Here is a 19,440-nt window from a genome sequence, read left to right on the forward strand (position 1 = left end):
GTGGAAAATACACACCAGCCTGTTCACGTAGGTTCTTATACTCACAACCAGAATGCCTGCACACCTCCCACTTGCAAACTGAAACCGGCTAGACTTTCTCTTGTGCTGTTTGTTTTCCCAAACTTTCCCTCAAGGGAAGGAGTGTATTCACTGCAATGCTATTATGGGAAAGGACTCTGGTTTGTTTGCTGGGTTCTGGACTGTATTTATTCATTGAGGGAAGTATTTAGCATTTTGTTTCCTGATTTCTTTTCTTTCCAGACCATAACTACATATTTGTGATAAAGAAAGCAAGGTTTCAGTAACTTGCCTTACCTGTGGCGATGTTATGACAGCCCTCACCTCTTACATACACACACTCCTCAGTCTGAGTAAAATTCTGCCTGTTCCATCCATGAGATTTCAGTTGCATTGCAGGTGTATGGCTGTTGATGAGTCTCATCTCAGAGCTTTGAATTACTTTCCTAGATGCAGAGGCCACATTTATGACAGTGTTTACCTGAATTTTGTGGTTCCATCTTTCCCGCCGTTGACCTCCCGCCTATAAACTGATTAACGTGGATTTCATGGAGGGCAGGCAGATTTCCATCTTCCTCGAGAGACAGATGGAAATTTAAGGCTTCATTAATGCAATTGCTAAACTAGACATACAGGTTTCTGATCCAGGAACCATTTCTCAGGCTCCAGGCCCGTATGTATGTGGTGAATCACTGAATGTCCTTCCTGGCCGTTCTGTTGGATGGTTAAACACATATAAATCTGACTGTCCAAACATTCTAAAATCAAAAAGAATTTGTGATAAATCTGAATTAAAAACAGGAACTTCAAGTTCTAGGTCAACAGCTGTCCTGCTTCTTAACAGCAAGGTCTGCTTAGGACTTAAAAGGGGGCTTAGAAACCTGGAAGTGTAAAGAGTCTTTCCCTGTGAAAAACAGTTACACGAACAGCCCTCAAGACTGAGCTGTAGCATCTCAATTACAGCACATGAACTGAAAAGCATCATTTGCACAAGAGCTAATGGCTGACTCCAACATGCTCTTAAAAGCCTGCCTGCACCCTCAACTTGCTTATTGCCAATTGCTCCATAATTATTTTAAACATAGGAACATCCAAGTAAATAACCACGCCAAAACTCAGACAATACCTAGAAACAACACCAGCTACCCCAAAAGAGGAAGGGCATGGAAGAACAACTATTCTAAGCATTCAGTTTTAGAGAAATGAAAAAGTCAGGGGAAAATACAGACATTAGCTGAAGTGCCCAACAGTAAAATGCTTGCTTGGACATGAAAAACCCAATTTCATTCATCTAAAGATATTTTATTTAAAAACATCAGTAGAACTGAGAGTCTTCCAAATTAAAAAATAGCATTATTACAAATGTTTGACTTCCATAAGTGTCTGATAGGAGGGGGAAAATAGCGCAATCTGACTATGGCGCATTTAGCCATGAGCAGCTAAAGGAACTAATGAACAACATCATTATTTTACTGAAGGGGATGAAGTAGGTGCTTTAGATAAACAGCAGCAACTTAAAATGTGTTTCAGAAGATAAATTCACTCTCTCTCCATTTACCTGCTAGCGTGACAAATTAAGAAAGAGGAGTATAAAAACAGAGCAGGAGGGAAAGCAGTGCAAAAGCTAACTGAGGTGATGCAATGGGCCCTTGTCCAAACAAGTGCGTGAACAGAGATTCTTGGAAGTCTTCCTAGTCAAATATAAACCCAGAACACTGCACACACCACACTCCTTTGGAAATCCACGGGGGAGCATGTGCGGAAAGTCCACCTGTCCTAAGATCAGGTCCCTTCCCAAGCACCGGGAGCAGGAAAATTTGGGACCTGCATAACAAAAAGAAGTGTAAGCCCAGGAGGTACTGAAGGGCTGAGTCCTGCTGAGCTGAGCAGCTCTTTGTCCACTGCCAGAAACACCAGAAAATTAACTTCTCCGAGTTATGAGGAGATGAGGGGAGAGTGACTTTTTTCAAAGAACACATCATCAGTTTCCACATACTTCTGGTTCTGCAGCCAGCTCATCAACAACAAAGAAAGGTTTTCCTAAGTATTTTTAAAGGGTACCATACACTTTGTATACAGTATATAGTACAGTATACATATATATACAGTAATATATTTGTCTATTTCGATAGTACACTTTGTATACTATTCTGCAATATAATATCTCGTCTCTACATGGAAACACTCCAACTAATGATGTTTGCGTGATCAAGAACCAACGTGTTTACTGCTTCTTTTGTCCCCGTTCAACCAGGAGGCTTTTGTTTCCCCTGGGTTTGCTGTTTGGGTAAACAACTCCCGAGGGTGCGAGATTTGGCTTTAAATACTGGTATTTTACGTAGTATCCCCACTGCTTTTCAGCACTTCTCAAGAAGTGAGTTATGACAATCCTAAGCACATTCACGTGTGCTGAGACCCCCGAACACACTCGGCGAACAGTTTGGAATAAGCTCGGCAGCATCACACGCCCAACCACAGCAGGCAGGAATCACCAGGCCACTCTCCCTGCTTCAGCATTGCTGTGGACCAGCCGAAAACCTGGAGAAGTTACCTGTACGCTTGGGAAAGATGGGGGGAAACTCTGTGGCACCTGACCCTGCTGGCAGGGGCCGGACTGTCGCCCCTCCCTCGGGCCATGGAGCCGCGGGGCCCGCCCGGGCCCGGCCGCAGCCACTGGGAGGGGATTCCCGGGAAAGACCCGAGCGTTTTGCGGCGTTCCAGCCGCCCGCGGCCGGGCCCGAGCCGCTCCCTCCCTCTTACCCGCGGCCGCTCTTCCTCCTCCCTCGGCCGCCATCACTTCCTGAGGGCGGTGCGGGGCAGCCCTGAGGGCGGGACGGGGGCGGGATGGCGGAGGGGAAAGCCAGGGACGGGCAGGGATGGCGGGATGGCGGCGGTGGTAGCCAGGGATAGGGCTGGGCTGTGGGATGGCGGCGGGGGGAGCGAAGGACGAGAAGAGGAGGTTCAGGGAAGACCTTATCACTCTCCACAACTCCCTGAAAGGCCGTTGTAACCAGGTGGGGATTAGTCTCTTCTCTCAGGCAACCAGCAGGAGAACAAGAGGGCACGAGCTTAAGCTCTGCCAGGGGAGGTTTAGGTTGGATATCAGGAAGAAGTTCTTTACAGAAAGAGCAGTCAGGCATTGGAATTGCCTGCCCCAGGGAGATGGTGGATTCTCCCACCCTGGAGGTTTTTAAGGTGAGACTGGACGTGGCACTGGAGTGCCATGATCTGGTGATCAAAGTGGGATTGGATTAAGGGTTGGACTTGATGATCTTGGAGGTCTCTTCCAACCCAGCTGATTCTGTGATTCTATGAATGGATGGTGGGATGACGGCTGTGGGAGCCAAGGACAGCAGGGAACAGCCATGGAGAGCCCAGGGAGGCCGGAGATGGCGGCTGCTGCCCGAGGGAATGCCCTCGGCCCCCACCATGGAGCCATGGCCCTGGGCAAGGGCCAGCCCAGCACTGTGTCTGAACTTAACTCTTAATACAAACCCCAAATTATCTATTTAAAAGGCACAGAATGATGAGCCATAGAGCTAGCCACAGTTTCTTGTAATTCGTGTGGCAGAGGCAGAAAGTTTACAAGGGGAAAACACTCATTAAAATGACATTTTTATATCATTCTGCAGTGATGGTTGTCAGTCTGAAAAAAGGCTTTGGGGAAACCCAAGGAAGGCACCTGCTGTTCATTGCCACAAACCGTAACACTGGGGAACAGGAGCTAAAACCAACTCAGCTGACAAAAATAAAGTAGAATTCAGGTGGTGACTCAGGGCAGCCTTCACACCCCCACTGTACAGTCGCTTAATTATTTTTAAAATAACAGATACAAGTATCAAAGAAATTAAAAGTACATGGGACTAACAATGCATTTGCAAAGAAACACTCGCTTAGACCGCGAGGTCCTTTACTGGGACCTGGAAACAAGGTCCCAAAGGAGCATCTTGAGTGCTGTAATCCCTCAGGTACTTCACTGCCTGTCAGTACAGTGACCAAAAACTCCTTAATGTTGCTTCTCCTTTCAAATGGCTTAAAACACACAGCAAAGTAAATCTGTATTTTCTTTCCTCAGCAGGACAAAGCGATCTCAGCACATACACTGGTGCTCCAAAAAGCAGATGTGACATCACCACACCTTACAGAGCCTCGTTGGATTTCAGCACATTCTCATGACCCCTGGAAGGTTTGTACCTTCCAGTACTCCCCATTTCACACACACAACCTGAAGGTCTGGCCATGCCATGGCCCAAGGTCTTGTTTGATACAGCATTGCTGTGTGACCCTGTGTGAGTTTTCACTGAGGAAAATTAGACAGTACATGAGTTAAAACCACGAAATTACACTGAAGTTGCAGAAGTGCTGTGGGTGGGATGACAATAGTCAGCTGGTAAAAGATCCAAGAGAAAACAAACAGAAGGGAAAAAAGGCAGAAAACATGAAAACTCAGTAATGCTGAGGGATTAGCTCATACCAATAAATGTCAGAGAGCTTTTCCCAGCATACTAGAAACTTCAGGCCAGCCAAAACTCATCAGTTTTCTTATCAGGAGTGGTAAGCATATCACTGTTCAGCCTAGTAAGGTGTTAGTCCTAGCTATCCTATTCTCCATATTAGCTGATAAATAATTACTTCAGTTGTGTGTATCCTACTTGCAGAATCTCTTTGTGCTGGTAAATGACACCTGAACAAAAGCAACCTGTTGATCATGAGTTGCATGTTCTCCTGCTAAAGTACTTTCTATTATAAACAAAACTAAAACAAAAGCCTGTCCACACAAGCCATTAATCTGTGCTAATAGTGCAGGAAGAACAGAAATTAAATTTCAACAGCCACCCAGCAATTTGGCTACATTTAACTTCTGGACAGTTGCAATTTTTTTCATTATTCTTGAGCACTGGGTGTAGACCAATGGAATCCAATCCAGAAGAACTAATATAAATAAGGGAGCAACAGAAAATATATAAAAATTTCTATCAAAAAACAGACACTGGCACAGGTTGCCCAGAGAAGCTGTGGCTGCCCCATCCCTGGAAGTGTCCAAGGCCAGGTTGGACAGAGCTTAGAGCACCCTGGGACAGTGGAAGGTGTCCCTGTCCATGGCAGGGGGTTGAAACTAGATGAGCTTTAAGTTTCCTTCCAACCCAAACCTTTCTATAATTCTATGGAAGGACAAAAAAAAAGGCAAGTGAAATTGCCACTACATTTTTCCATTTACTATTTCTATGAATTTTGTTACAGAATAAGCCCTGGTTCACAGGGAACACTGAGCTTTACACTGAAATGTTTGTCTCCTCTCGTTGTGACATTCCATCTACCTAAAGACCAGCTTCAGTCTTTTCTGAGGATCACTTATTTTTATTAGAAAGGAAAAGAAATATAGATTGTTAGATCTTGAAATTTCTATTTCAAGTCTCATTATAGTTTAGTGTTAAATAGCATAACAGCTTGATTTCTCACTCATCTCATTAAGTGTTGAACAGCTGAGATAAAAATTGGAATATATTAAACACTTCCACTTAACAGTTTAAAACACTGGTCAGCACCTGCCAATAACAAGAAATAAAAACCCTATGTGTAAGTAATAATAAAAGAGATAAAAATTAAAGAGCTGTTTCTAAATGAAGGGCCATATTCTGTTCTTGTTACCATCTACTAAAAAGCTACTCGAGCAGCGTGCTGGCAGTTCTGCAGTGTGGTCAGAATGCATTTGCAGAAAAAAATATTTTACTCAGCAGTTTAAATAATTTTTAAATGTATATCAGACAAGTATACAGAAAAATATTCAAGGTGATAACCAGGTGTTGAGTTGCTTCCATTTCTTCTTCACCTCAAGATGAGTGCCATGCCAATCACCTCTGTGTGCAGCAAGAACAAAAACAACCAGTGTTTAGCTGAGTCAGCTGCATCTGACTTGCCTTCGAATATCAAGAGCTTAGATTCTTAATTATGGATGGGGAGATAAATTTGCACAGACCTCAAATATCCAGCGACCCTCAAATCCCTTGCTATGGGCACAGGAGTGCTAATATTGAAGCTCCATTCATACTTTAACAGAAATTTCAAGAGTGGCTTCGACTACAGCTGAGGAAATGTAAGAGAAAAGAAAAGGTTTAATTTCTGAATAAAATTCTGAGTAAACCAAGGCCTAACCCAAATTTTTTAATTCTGTTTTGAACTGTGTGGCACAGCTGCAATAAATGCCTTATTCCTCCAAGTATGCTACCATGCACACAAAGCTTGGGAACATGAACAATCACTTAAATCAGTGCAAAAATTAATTTCGGAGCACTCTGTCAAATTCTATAATTCTGTCTTATCATTTAAACCACTAGCATTCCTCCCACATTTGCACAAGTATATACCAACACTGGAAATGTCTTGGAATATTCACTACCAAATCAGCAGACCTCTGGAAAGAGACTAAACTTAACTATTGAAGACAATACTTTCCCCCCCAAAAAAATCTATCAGCTTCTTCATAAAGGTTTAGTGAAATAATCTTTGTTGCTCTGTGTTTTTTCTGCTCCCTTTTGCCAGCTGTAAAAACTTTGAACACTAGTTCTACATTCCAAACAGATCATATCAGTTGTTTCAGAGTGCATGGAACCAACAGACATACATCTACCCCCTGGAAGAATAGCTAATGAAATACCTAATATTTTACAGCATTCAAGCAATACCCTTCAGATAGATAGATAGATAGATAGATGATTAGATTGATAGATAGATAGATAGATAGATAGATAGATAGATAGATAGATAGATAGATAGATAGGAAGCAGCTATAATGTCCCAAAGAAAACACAGTTTCTCATTCAGGAAATTAATTAAGCAACTATAGATCTTAAATCTTTCTTTATTCCTTAGAAATGCTTTGTTCACCAGACCACCCTGTAGACTTTTTAAAAATAGCAGAGATCAGAAATAACTATGAGAAGGTTGGTATGTCATTGCCCTCTTGAATATCACAGGGAGAGTTCTACTGACTGGTCAAGGAGACAAATCAATTGTAAGATTCTTGATCAACATAGAAGTATGAAGGACTGTAGGATTTTAGATGTAATTCACTGCTGCCATTGGCAGATTTTGTCTTTCTCAGAGCTGCAGAGAGCTCTGTTTCCTGTATTAGCTACTCCTTCAGCCCTAGCAGCAAGCAAAAGTTAATTTTGCAAGTTGTATTAGTCAGGGGAAGAAATGGATGATGGAATCAGAGAATCTTTGAAGTAAAGAGAATGCACAAATTTCTTTGTGTCTCAGCATAGGAGGATTTAAATGACAGACACAGGTCATAACTCCAAACCTCATTCAGCTACACCCAACCCAAGAGAATCCTTCAGGGATTTTTTTTCCCCTAAGGTCTCGCAATTACCAGCTCTCTTGAGATGATATAGTGGCTTTCTATTCTTAGCATACTTTCCCCCTCCCTCCCTCACTCTCTCACACACACACACACTCACACACTTCCTACTCAAAACAAGACCCAGTGAAACCCTCTGCCCACATAGTTATAATTCCCAAGAGAACTTGCATATGCTTTTGTTTTGGGCAGTGACAATGTGCATATGTTTTGATTTCAGGGCCCCGCCATTGGTTCTCAGGCTCCAGTTTAATGAAGACAGACCAGCTCTTAAACTCACCAGTTGCAGCAAGCTCCAACCCAGGTTCTAGAGTTCCTCTGACCTTGCAAGTTGGAGTGAGATTTTTTAACATGTTGCCTGTTAAAGGATATTACTGACTAAATGTTTTGGTTTTGCAAATACACACATTTTCCTATTGGTGTTTGGTTTTAAAAGTGTACAGTACTTTGCCTCCTTTATAACAAGCTTAAGATAGAAATCAAGAGTAGTAAATTAGATAACTGCTATAAAGTGGAGCAGCAGAGTTAGCCCTGAGTTTAAGTCAGTAAGAAAAAGTCTAAGAATGGTAAAAATGGACAGATAAATTTTCGTAGTTAAGTTGCTCCTCAACGATTAAAGTGAATTACAACTGTGCTAAAAATAGAATACCCACAGAGATACAATAAAACTGATTCAATTAATTTTCTGTTTACCTGCACATAAACAGGTGGTGAAAAATGTTGCTGAATATTTCACAAGAATTTTCTTAAGCCTTTCCTGTTCTTCCTAAATACTATTATGTGCCTGCAGAAGGAAAAGTTTGGGGCAGTCCCAGTCAGACAGCTGGTCAGTCAGACTTCTATCTTTAATAGAGACGTAATTTTTGCTTTAAAAGTTACATGAGTCACAAATCATCCCTGTCATGTGAATCCAGACACATCACAGTTGGAATCAAAAAGGTCTTCTAAATGAAGTTTATCCACAGATACCTGAATTATAACACTGTTTAAAACTGAATTTCACCTTCTGGAGCATCGATTTAATGGATTCAAATTCCAACACTGTGGTGGTAACTGGTAAGGTTTTTATTTTATTCTTTGAGCTAGAGATGGTATGCATGCATGCTTGATCTTTGTCATAAACAGTTTCCTGGAGGGAAAAACAGTAGCAAATGGTCATACTAACATTTCCAAATGGAAAATAACTTACTGTGCCTTCCTGAGAAAAATCAGATGCATGTTAGAGGAAACAGACTGCAGTCTGCCCTCTTTACTGCCATCCAGTTTGGTTTGTTGTTCATTCCCTCCATGTTTTAATCTTTGTTGACATTCTCTCTGATCCAAACCACATAGCTCAAGGCAGTGAAGGCCAGCTTTAGATAAAGCTTACCCAAAAGAAGCTCTGAAGCAAGAAAACCAGGTTGCATCACAATGTCACATAGTCAGCGTCCAGAATTAGAGCAACACATGGCAAGTCTCAGGGGCTCAGTTTCATGGCAAGGTAAGGGAGTTTTAAACAGGAGATGCTGCCTCATCATTGCTAAACTAGACCATTAAATTTAAATATACCAAAGGAACATGCCTGAACATGCAGTACAAGGGACCAAATTTGGAGTTTCTCTTGCTGGCTGTAATTACTGAGGCATCACAGTGGCAAAACCCCCAGCTAGAGAGTCCTGAGCTTTAAAAGGTTAAAGCTCCTAAGGAATGCTGCTACTCACTGTTCCTCTTGTTGCCACTGGCTCATCTAAAGGCAATCATTACACATATCTTGACATGTGAGTTGCTGGATAATTTTCCATTGCAGGTCATCTGAGGACATAGGAATGAGGTTGAAGCTACATCAAAGAGATTTGCATCTTGCTGTTTTCAATTAAACACGTTTTTTTTTAATAGCTGCAAGATGGGCAGAACTAGTCTGGCTTGCTCCAGACGTAGCTGCAGATGAGCTGGATGGGAGTGCAGGAGAGGGCAGGAGGTATTAGCTAAGCTCTTAAAAGGCTGACAGTCTGGTTCTCTCCTATGATATTTATGGCACATACCCTTGTTAGGAACACTTCTTCGCACCCTCTTAGATTTTTTCTCCCTTTAGATCACCATTTTTGTGCAGAAATCTACTTGTTCAAAAAGTTTTAGACTAGTGTGCCTGTTAAAGACACAAGTGCATCTTTAAGCCACTACAGAGATTATCACAGCATGTCTCTGTCACATTTTCTCACCTGCTCAGAATATAAACCTGCTGGCAGGGAGCCCAGCTTATTATCTGGTGCCCAATGACATTCAGCCAGTTAGTTCTCCACATTGCTGCAGCTATTTCAGTAAAACTCTTATATTTAGTAGTTTTTCATATGACAGTTTTGTCCTAAGCACAAGTTTCTTAGGGCCACCACTGCCACAGGTGTTTCATTGAGAGCCAGTTAATAACTTGATTATAATTCTGCAGTTCTGCACACCCAGGTACAGAAACAAGTACAACTACAGCTCCAAAATGGAGCAGGTGTCACCCTAATTTTGCTCTCAAAGCGGAGAGGGACGAATGGGGTTTTATGTTCCCTGTTAATGTGAAATGAGCACCATTTTCCTTGTTCTTTCCCCACAGTAGAAATTCAAACCTGGAGAAAACATTGTCAAAAATATTAGCACCATCAACCTTTTCAAAATATTAAAGAGAAAAGATGGAGTAGTTATGAAATAAGCATTAACACATTAAGAAATGCTCAAAGTCTAGCACTAATTAAGCTGTCACAAACCTCCATTTGGGCTTAATTGTCTTCACATACAAGTAGTTTTCACTGTGCAAAATAGCAATCATATGCTGTCAAGTATTTATTTGTCCATTTAAGGATTTTTAAATATTTAAGAGTTATAGCATTAAAACCATTTCACAAACTCATGTTCCTGCCACCCAGTAATGAAGATTTGGCAGCACTCTGAATTGAGAACAGTAATTGAGATTAATAAAGATAGTGGGAGTTTTCCATCAAACTTTTTAATGGCAAAAATGCCATCTGCTCAATACAATGTTTTTTTTTCTTTTTATTGAGAAAATAGTCTTGGTGTCCTCTTGGTTCCAGTACATTTACCAGCTTCAGTTAAGGCTCTCTCATAAGAAAGCCTTGACATGAATGAAGATTGCAGGATTAGTTCTTTTATCAGTGAATACACAAAATGAAAATGCTATTCCCTTAAGTGTTATAAAGGCTAAATCCTACCTGAAAAACTCAACCTCCATAACCAAAAATATGAAGATAAAGAACAAATATGTGTGTGCGGGTAAGTCAGCCCCTAATCTGCAATTGCAAAGCAAGCACAGGTTAAAAGCACCTTTCTTTCTTTGCAGGTTTTGGTCCCTTCAGACAATACCTGGTTAATTCCAGCTGGGAAGCAGTGAAGGTAAGCATAATTTAAAGAAGAAAAGAGAGACATTTTATTTTATAGAAATCCCAACACAAACTGCTTTTAGGCTTTCCGTTCCCTTCAAAAAAGTTATTTCTTCTGACTCATCAAACAGAATTCTGCCTCATGGAGCAGACTCCCAACATAGAAGAAAGAGAATAGTGAAAAAGTGAAAGTATTTTATTTGCATGATAATTTTTGTACTATTTAAGCACTTTTCAAAATATTATTCTTGATTTTTAAAAGAGGTATGTTTTACCTTCTCTGCAACTAATGCATATTGCACAAGTTATCTCTGTCTGCAGTAAATGGATCACCTCATACCATGTTCATTTTATCATATGTGTGTGAAGTGTTTTCCTTCTCATACAAATGTAGCTTTTGAGTTCTGACTGCCTGTTTCAGGAGCACAGAACTAACTGTGCCAATTCTAAGTATGTTTTCACATTTCAGCTTTGGCTTCCACTTTCAAATGACAGTGAAGTCTACAGTTAATTTGGAAACAAGGTAGTTCAGATTTTTTCCTCCTCCATATACCTTGACTAGCAGTAACAAGTGTATGGTGGAGCCTTGAAAATTCCTGCTTTCTTTCTAAATCTGTGTATTAGATCAAGTTTAGCTGGGTGATACAAAGACATGGTTTGGTTATCTGGCTTTCAGCATCAACTAATTCATTCTCCCCATCACAGTTACTCTCATAAGGTACTTAGGAACAGAGTTATTTTGAGAGGGTCTTTCACACAAGTTTTTAGCAATCTCAAGGTAGAAGGAAGGTCACACAATAAAATCTGAAACTACTTGTGGAACAGTCAATATAGTAAAATTGAATTAGAGCATTGGTCCGACATCTGCAAGAAACAGCAGATGATACTGGTAAAAATGGAAAGGAAGGCATGTAAAACAAACAGAGGGGACTGTGTTCTTTATGAAGACTGAAATAAATCCATAAATTTTTTAATTCTTTTGGACACTGAAATAGAAAATGCATCTATAGGAAAGTGCTAGTAGTGACAGGAAAGGTGCTGGCTCTACAGGACTATAACCACAGAACAAATTTTGGTGAGAGCTACTGAAGATCTGTTTTGAAACTGAAGTGCACTCAAGCCAAGAGGATTGAAAAACAAGGAGCCAGTGCACTTTTCCAAAGACCAAAGCTATAGCAACTCCACCAACACAAACATGTTTTCTATTCTAGCCTTCTTGGGTGAAGAATGCTGAGTGTATCTTGGTGTTTGGTAGAATAAATCTATTGCCCTCTCCAAGTCAGGACAGATGTTATGCCTGCAGGCTAACAAGAAACAAAAATACCTCTGTGATACCTTTCCATGCCCCAGTCATTACAGGAGGCCCTTAAGTTAACTTTAGTCCAACTTGACATGTGCCCTAAACCACAAATATTTGTCAGTTGGGAGTGTTCTTGCTCCTTATTTACCAATTCCTATTGGTTCTAATTTTGGGTGCAAGATCATCCTCTTCTGGCTGAAAATAAAGCATGTTCTTTATCTGCAAGTGAAAGAGCCTAAAGCAAGAAGGCAGGGACGAGATGAGTTTGCTGTAACAATGCCATGAGCTGGCTACAACAGGGACTTACATAACAGGGGCTACAGCATTCCATAACCAAACAGATGTCAGGCCTTGTGTATGGAGAACAAATCCACTTCCCTCTGATGTGACACCCTCTGTGTGGAATTAATTTGTATTCACACTGGGGATCCTGCTTTGGTTTCCTATTCCCTGGCAAAGGTGGTTAATTCAGGCAATTCAGAGAAACTTGCTGCAAATCTGGAAGTACTTTGGATTTTGACAGGCTTCTCCACACTCAATAGCAATCTCATGGTATTGTTCCATTGGCCTTACTCACAGGAGTGGCCCTATGGTCTTCAGGAAGCTTATGCACATATATTAAAAATAGCAAAATTTAGGATTTACATGTGGAAGCAATCCTGTCTTGGCTTGGGGTGCCTGCATGGATCACTGGAGTGACATAAACCCCTCCTGCTGGGTCTCTTTGCTGTGAACCAAGCAAGTGTTCCCTCAGATTCATCCTCAGAACGTGCTGAGCAGCCAGACCAGGGCTACTGAATGTGACTGCTCAGGCTCGTGCTTAATGCCTTTGCAGCATTATCCAGAACTATCCTAATTATTACCCCACAGTGAAGGGGGTGCTTATCAAAAGCCTGAACACCTTCTGTAAAGCCTGGATACCACAGCACCCTTGGTGATGCTGAAATGCCGATGCATGCGATCTCAAAAGTTCACATCTCAGAAGGGTCCTTATACCAAAAGGGTCTGAAATCCTGTAAAAATACATTTAACAATCCCAGTGTCCTAATTCCAAAGCAGAGCCTCACCCTCCATGCTTTTGAAATGGATTCTTTGCCAAAGAGCATTGGCTTCCCTTCTCTGAGCATTTCTTGTTTTCACACACAACCACTTCCTTAAAATCCCTGTTACCTGCTCTTCCCTAGGATGCTGCTGATGGGATCACCTGTTTTCCTGGACCTCTCTTCTTGCTGTAGGGAGAGTCAGAGATTGATCCAATGAGAACACAGCCCATTCCATTAGTTGCATCCTTCTATGCCCTCCTTGGGCACTCAGAAAAATACTTTCTCTTAAAATTAACTATTTACTGCTATCACCTTTTTGGTGAATAAGCCAATTTCCCTTTTCTGAAGTTCTCAGGAATCCAATGAGAAATGTTAATAAAGGTCTGCAAATCTCTATTTCTGCTAGTTTAGAAAGAATATTTGTCCTGCATTACCTGTTTTATAACATGAAGATATAATTTTCCAAAAATTTGAGGAGTACCCTGTTGTTTTTGCATGGACCTAAGAGCTCTTACAGACACTGTCACATGGTCCAATATGGGTGTCTAGCACTACAAAGACAGCTTCTCTTTTAAAAACCTGTCTTACTAAGCTTTTCATGTTCTTATAACTCCATTCACCTGAAATACCCTCCTAAAATACGCACGAAAGCTCTGCCAGCAGCACTTTTAACTCTGGAAGTGCAGGACATTCCTGCTAAAGGAAAACACCACCAGATATTTACTCTGTGTTTGCTGGCAGATCACAGTGAGTTACCACAATGTGTTAGTTCTGCAGCACCACATGGGACCCTCAGAATACCAGACCCCCTGAATTATTTACTCCATATTACAGATTGATGGTTCCACCTAATAACCCTTGATACAACTTTGTTTCTGTGTCTCCAGAAAGTCCTGTCTGCAACTTGGCAGCAAAATAACTTACCAGGGCAGTTCACCATCAAGGTCAAAGTGCCCAGTTAAGAGGGCACAAATGTAAGTTGAGTGACAACATTCATAGTAATTAAACTATTAGTGCAAAGAACAGGTCACATTTCCAACTGCTTCTGGGAACTATGTCTGCTATCGGGAGATGAGGATCAGATCTCCCCGTGCAGTCTTTCATCCTGCCACTGACCATGTGGTCTTTGGAAATTTGTCATTTAATCTCTGTCTCTCTCCCTCTCTGCTTTAGTTTCATCATCTGTGAAACTAAGCAGACATTGCTGTTTAGTGCCTCCAGTTCTCTTCTGAACTTTCTTACATCCCTAAAGCTTTAGAAAGGTTTCTGCACAATTAGGGGGGAAAAAAAGCACAACCAAAAAAAACCAAAACCAGACACCTAAACAAAAAACCACTAAACAACCAAACAAAACAGCTTTGTTTGCAATGCACTTGCAGTCTGACTGGATCAACTGAAAGCTTCTGGTTTCCTTTCTGCACTAACACAAGCGATTCACAAAATCAACAATGCAACACCGTTCCTGGCAACCCAAATCAGTGAGAACTCAGCAAACTCAGTGAAGTTTTCTGAAGTTTTCTAAAAGTTCAAGATGCTTCCAACACCCCATGTGCCACGGCCACCACCTCCAAGCACAGGGCTGTGCAAATCCCCTCCCCTTGGGGAGGGCTGTGTGACAGCATGGGGGGAACACCAGTGTCTGGAACTACAGCCACAACTCACCAACAGCTCGAGGGCAGCAGCTGATAATGCTGGATTTCACTTCCCTTCCAGAAGAACTTCCCAACAAGCAATCTTCATATTTTCTTTAGAACTACTTTGTCCTCCAAAACTTTTCTCCTCCCTTTAAGTTTCCTTTGCTGTTTCAACTACACCAGACAGGCTCTTGTTTACTGAATTCACTCACCAGTGTGAGGTCTGACTTCCAGATGCAGATATCCTCCTCCAACCATCTTCATTCTCTCACCTTAGATGCAAAAATGGTTCTGGGTAAGGCTGAGACAAGGAACAACCTTTTTTTATTTTGTTCCATGTTTGCACAACATCTGGCCTAACAGGGTATAAGCCCATGGTTGAGATTCTTATTGACAACATGCTGAAATTGCTTAGGCCATAGCACACCATCTTCCTTTGACACAAATTCTCAGCCCTTCGCTATGGGCCAGCTTCAGTTCGTCCTGCACAAAAGTATTTTTGCGTTTCTGCCACAACAAATGATGACAACAGAGGATCTGTCAACCCAGAGAACACAGAGGAGAACAACCTTACAGCTCATGTACTGTACCAAAGTTAGGGGTAGTCAAGTTCTCTAGGCCTTACAGTTAAAAAGGAAGAATCTCATTAAATGTACAAATTAAGGATGCTTTAGAAAAGAAAACGCTAATTGTGAACCAGCTGGGGCTTTCTTTTTTGGAGGCTCAGGCACAGTACAGCATTCTTCTGTGGGATGATGCAATGGTCTCTCAAAGACTGTCAGTGCCCAGAGGAAAAAAGGCTGGCACTGTTCTCCAAATGTGTTTACTTCCCTGCAGGCATTGTTTCCTTGCTTGTGTCAAATAGTTTGCTGAGCACAGCTAATCAATGCTTCCGCTGATGAGAAAATTGGAACAGTTTATATAGGAAGTGAGTGATGAAGGGCAAATTTCCCAGAGCTGTGGGGCGTCATCTGCAGGGGTGTCCTGAGTGAGAGACAATGGACATTCAATACCATGTACAGGTTTCTTGAGCTAATCAGACTCGGCTGCTGACTGTTTGCCTGTGCCCCCCTTAGACACTTCACCTGTACCATCCCTGGGCAGTGGTCTGCTCAAATGGAACAGGGATTTTCAACCACCATTTTACTTTTCTGGGACAAAGTTCCACCTAAGATCCATTCCTTCTGCATCTTGCCATTGCAGCTGCTTCCCTTCTACATAGAGGCTTATGCCTTGTGTGCTAGCTCTGTTCCACTGACAAAATCACTTTGAGTCATTTCCATGTGACATTTCTTCTCCAGACCGTCTTCCAACCTCCTGACCAACCTGCTGCTTTGAAGAGTGCCTTTGTTCCCTTGACCTCAATTCTGGGCGTAACTTTTGTTCAACTTTACGTAAATGACACAGAAATAACATCCTGGGGACACTGCCAGACCAAAAATTAAATTAAACTCATTCTGAATCTGACCTTCCTCGTCCAGACAATCACCTCCAGCACAGTTTACCTGAACCTGGTCAAGGCAACAGGTTACTGGAGTGAACAAGTCCTGTGAACTCTCCTTGGTTTTGTCTCTTTTCAGTGCAGATCTTTCATAGGCACAGCTCTTACCTACAGCAAAGCATATTTAGATACCTTCAAATGTAGACCTTTTCTGAGAGACACTATCTCGTGGTTCCCCAGGGACCAGCCCCTAAGCAATAACCACTTCCATGTGCAGGAGACTGGGCTTCCCTTTGGAAAACACAATAGCTCCACATGGCCATGACTGTTTAGGGAACTGTTTAGCACATTTTAGTCTCTTTCAGATTAAAAAGAGGGAACTACCACAAAACAAATCTCACTGCAGACCAGTGTGGAGGAACTGTGGGCTTGGGCATTGCTCTTTCAGGTGTTTTCTCAGTTCAATCAGCCCAATTTCTTTGTCACAGTCAGAAATTACTCTTTCAAGTCCATGGTGGTTTTTTTCTAAATGCAGGAGCTGTCCAAGAGAGGCCTTGGTGAAAACATCGATCTCCAGGTCATGCAGCTGCCAGTGGTTTACCAAAAAGCAAAGGAGCAAGTCATCAAGATATGGACAACTCTTCAGCCACTGGTGGGTAATGACAAAGTTACACAATTTCCTCCCTTCATTTATGAATACACTGAGAGGACCTTGAAAAAAGTCTCCAAGAGAGTTATTGAAAAACATCAAGCAAATCTGGAATGTGACTATTGAAACTGTGATCAAGGTTTCAACCCAAAATTTAGAGCATACACTAATTAGCATTCTCTTTTAACCTCCTGCATTTGAACAGCCTAAGTGATGCTGAACAAAGGCAAGGCAAAAATCTACCACAAACTGCAAAGAAGATACAGCAGCTCTGCAGTGCTGAGCTGACTAGACACAACAAAAAACTACAGCATAATTTGGTTCTCATTTCTAACCTCTTATCAAAGTCTTCTTTAGTCATGAGCAAGACTCCCCACCTTGAAGCCAGTGATTCACATAACACTTGGCACTTTTGCGCTGCAAGTTTTTTTAAAACAGGTCTCATTTTTAATTTCCTGTTACTCACTCTGGTGGGAAAAAACCAGCTCGTCGTTCATGTCGGGCTGGCTTCGTCCACCACAGCACTCATCCTCCTGGAGCAGTGTGGGAAGAACAAAGGCTACCAGGAGAGGGATGCTTGTGGTTTGCACCCAGAAGGTGCCTGCTGCGTGCTACATGGCCCAGAAAAGATTGAATCTACAATTAATATGAAGACTCTCTGGAAAAACATTTCATTGGAAGGGATTGACATCATCTTCTCCAGAGATGCAGGAAGGTAAACCCGGCGTGTCGGGGGCTCAGGTAACAGCACAGCCAACTCAGGCAGCTCAGCCTCCGAGGATCTTTGCCACGGCCTTCCCTCCAAACAAAATCACTTTGAAGCAGAATCTTCACAGGGGCACAAGTATGAAACTGGGCTGAATTTAAATTTTATGTAAAGCAGCTTTCATGAAATGCTACAGCCAGTAGATATTTTTCCATGGATTTGTAAATTCCAAAAGAAACAAGTTCCAACATAGCACACCCTGTGATGAATAGTCCCAGTAAACCTCAGCTATTAAGAGAGACTGAAAGCAATACCGACTGGTAGCAGATTTTAATCTGGTTTTCCCTACTGGGAGGGATACAAAATGTAAATACACACACTGGAGAACAGCAATTACAGGTACCTTTAGAACCAGCTCTGTGCTCTCATCATGTGTTCCAGTAGTACTGAAACAATTTTCTACTATGCTAGTCTTCACAGAAAACTAAGGAAATGATTCTTTTATTTTTTTTAATAAAAATCGGTTAATCTTGGCCCTTAAATTCAGGATTTTCACCTGCAATTTAAAAGGTGGCAGGATAAGACAAAATCCCTCCAGACTAAGAGATTTTATGACTTACACAAAAAACTGTGTTACGTGGTTGTAGTTTCCAGCAGGGTGTGTTACCTTTCCCACCCCACAAGAATGCCTGTCTTGTGATTTTTTTATTTAAAGTTCTTTGTGGGTGGGTGTCTGAGAAACCAAACCATCAGATAAGGAACATTTGTTTCTCAAACTTGGTTTACTTCAGCATTTCCTTTATCCACTAAGCAAATATGTTCTTAGTAATTTCATAAACCAGATCTGGTTTGGCTACTTAGACTATTTAAATATAATCAGAGTTTACTGAGCCTTAATTCGGGTTTCTGGTTTTTGTTTTGTTTTTCATATTGCAGGTACGTCTGTGATTACACCTACTACACTTCTCTGTATTATGGCAATGGAAGAGCAGCTTTCATCCATGTGCCTCCATTATCCAAGTCAGTAACAGCAGACCTTCTAGCAAAAGCATTACAGACCATTATCTTGGCAATGTTAGAACAGTGTGGGGTGGATCATGTAAGAAGAAAAAAGATTTCTTAGAAAGCAATTCCTTACCTCTTAAATGAGGCAAATCTAAAGATTATTTAAAACCCACACACAAAAGGATTTTATAGCCCATGTTATTTTCAGTGAAATTTCCTTCCAAAACCCAAACAACTGTTTACATCTCTGAGAAAAAGTTTGAGGGGGAAAAAACCAAAAACCTGGCAGTTTGTCTTGCTAAAAATAAAGGTTGATTTAGATTTCAGAAAGTGTGAAACTGGATTTAAAACATGTTGGATGCTTTATCATAGTTCTGTTGGTTAGAAAGACATTAATAAAGACTTGCTGAACTGAGATGCACTCTCACAGATATAAGGACTGGGTGGATATAACAGAGACCCTCCAGCCCACTTGAATCCAGAGAGAGTCCAGTTGAAGTGCCCACACAGAACATGTGGGTGTGGGAAAAACTAAAACACACCTGGGGGTCCTGGTATGTGAAGCTTTACAATTCTCCCTTCTTGACCTGCTCTAAGTGCCGTTTTCCACATCAGCACCAGGCTGTGAACCCAGAAGACTTTCAAGGACAGAGAAAACTGGAACCCAGCAGGATCTGCAATGCTCTTGGTCATTTCAGTTTCAGCCCAAAAACATCTCTTAGCCCAAACTCTCAGTCCCTGTCCCAGAGGAAAACACCACAGTCCTTCCACAGAGCACAGCCCAAAAGCAAGTCTTTCAGCAGAACAGGTCATGGCTATTCAGAGGCTCAAACATCAAAATCCAACAGCCAACCAGTCCCAGGAAAGGCAATCCTGAAGCACTGTGCTGTGGGAAGGGTTAGGGCAGATGATATTACTTAAAAAA

The 19,440-nt window shown here is 41.7% G+C and overlaps 2 protein-coding genes and 1 long non-coding RNA gene across 3 annotated transcripts in view; 2 read left to right on the top strand and 1 right to left on the bottom strand.

Annotated features, from left to right (window-relative positions):
- LOC139678095 (protein FAM169B-like) overlaps positions 1-2,819 on the bottom strand; it is a 36,889-nt gene extending 34,070 nt beyond the window's left edge. The window contains exon 1 of the mRNA XM_071568664.1: positions 2,779-2,819. Within this exon, the coding sequence (XP_071424765.1) occupies positions 2,779-2,812 (34 nt within the window). The 5' untranslated portion in view covers positions 2,813-2,819. The remainder of the gene's footprint in view (positions 1-2,778) is intronic.
- Positions 2,820-2,917: 98 nt separating this feature from the next.
- Positions 2,918-8,171, top strand: LOC139677966 (uncharacterized). Its single transcript, XR_011698940.1, has 3 exons — positions 2,918-3,032; positions 4,094-4,204; positions 7,599-8,171. It is a non-coding gene; the product is annotated as an uncharacterized lncRNA (long non-coding RNA).
- A 1,089-nt stretch (positions 8,172-9,260) lies between these two features.
- PGPEP1L (pyroglutamyl-peptidase I like) lies at positions 9,261-18,910 on the top strand. Its single transcript, XM_071568465.1, is given in 6 exon segments — positions 9,261-9,293; positions 9,296-9,335; positions 10,698-10,750; positions 16,691-16,807; positions 17,290-17,519; positions 18,447-18,910. Coding segments are annotated over 6 exon segments (660 nt in total). The 3' UTR covers positions 18,634-18,910.
- Positions 18,911-19,440: the final 530 nt, after the last annotated feature.

Source organism: Pithys albifrons, chromosome 13, assembly GCF_047495875.1.
Source record: "Pithys albifrons albifrons isolate INPA30051 chromosome 13, PitAlb_v1, whole genome shotgun sequence".
NCBI classification, from domain to species: domain Eukaryota; kingdom Metazoa; phylum Chordata; class Aves; order Passeriformes; family Thamnophilidae; genus Pithys; species Pithys albifrons.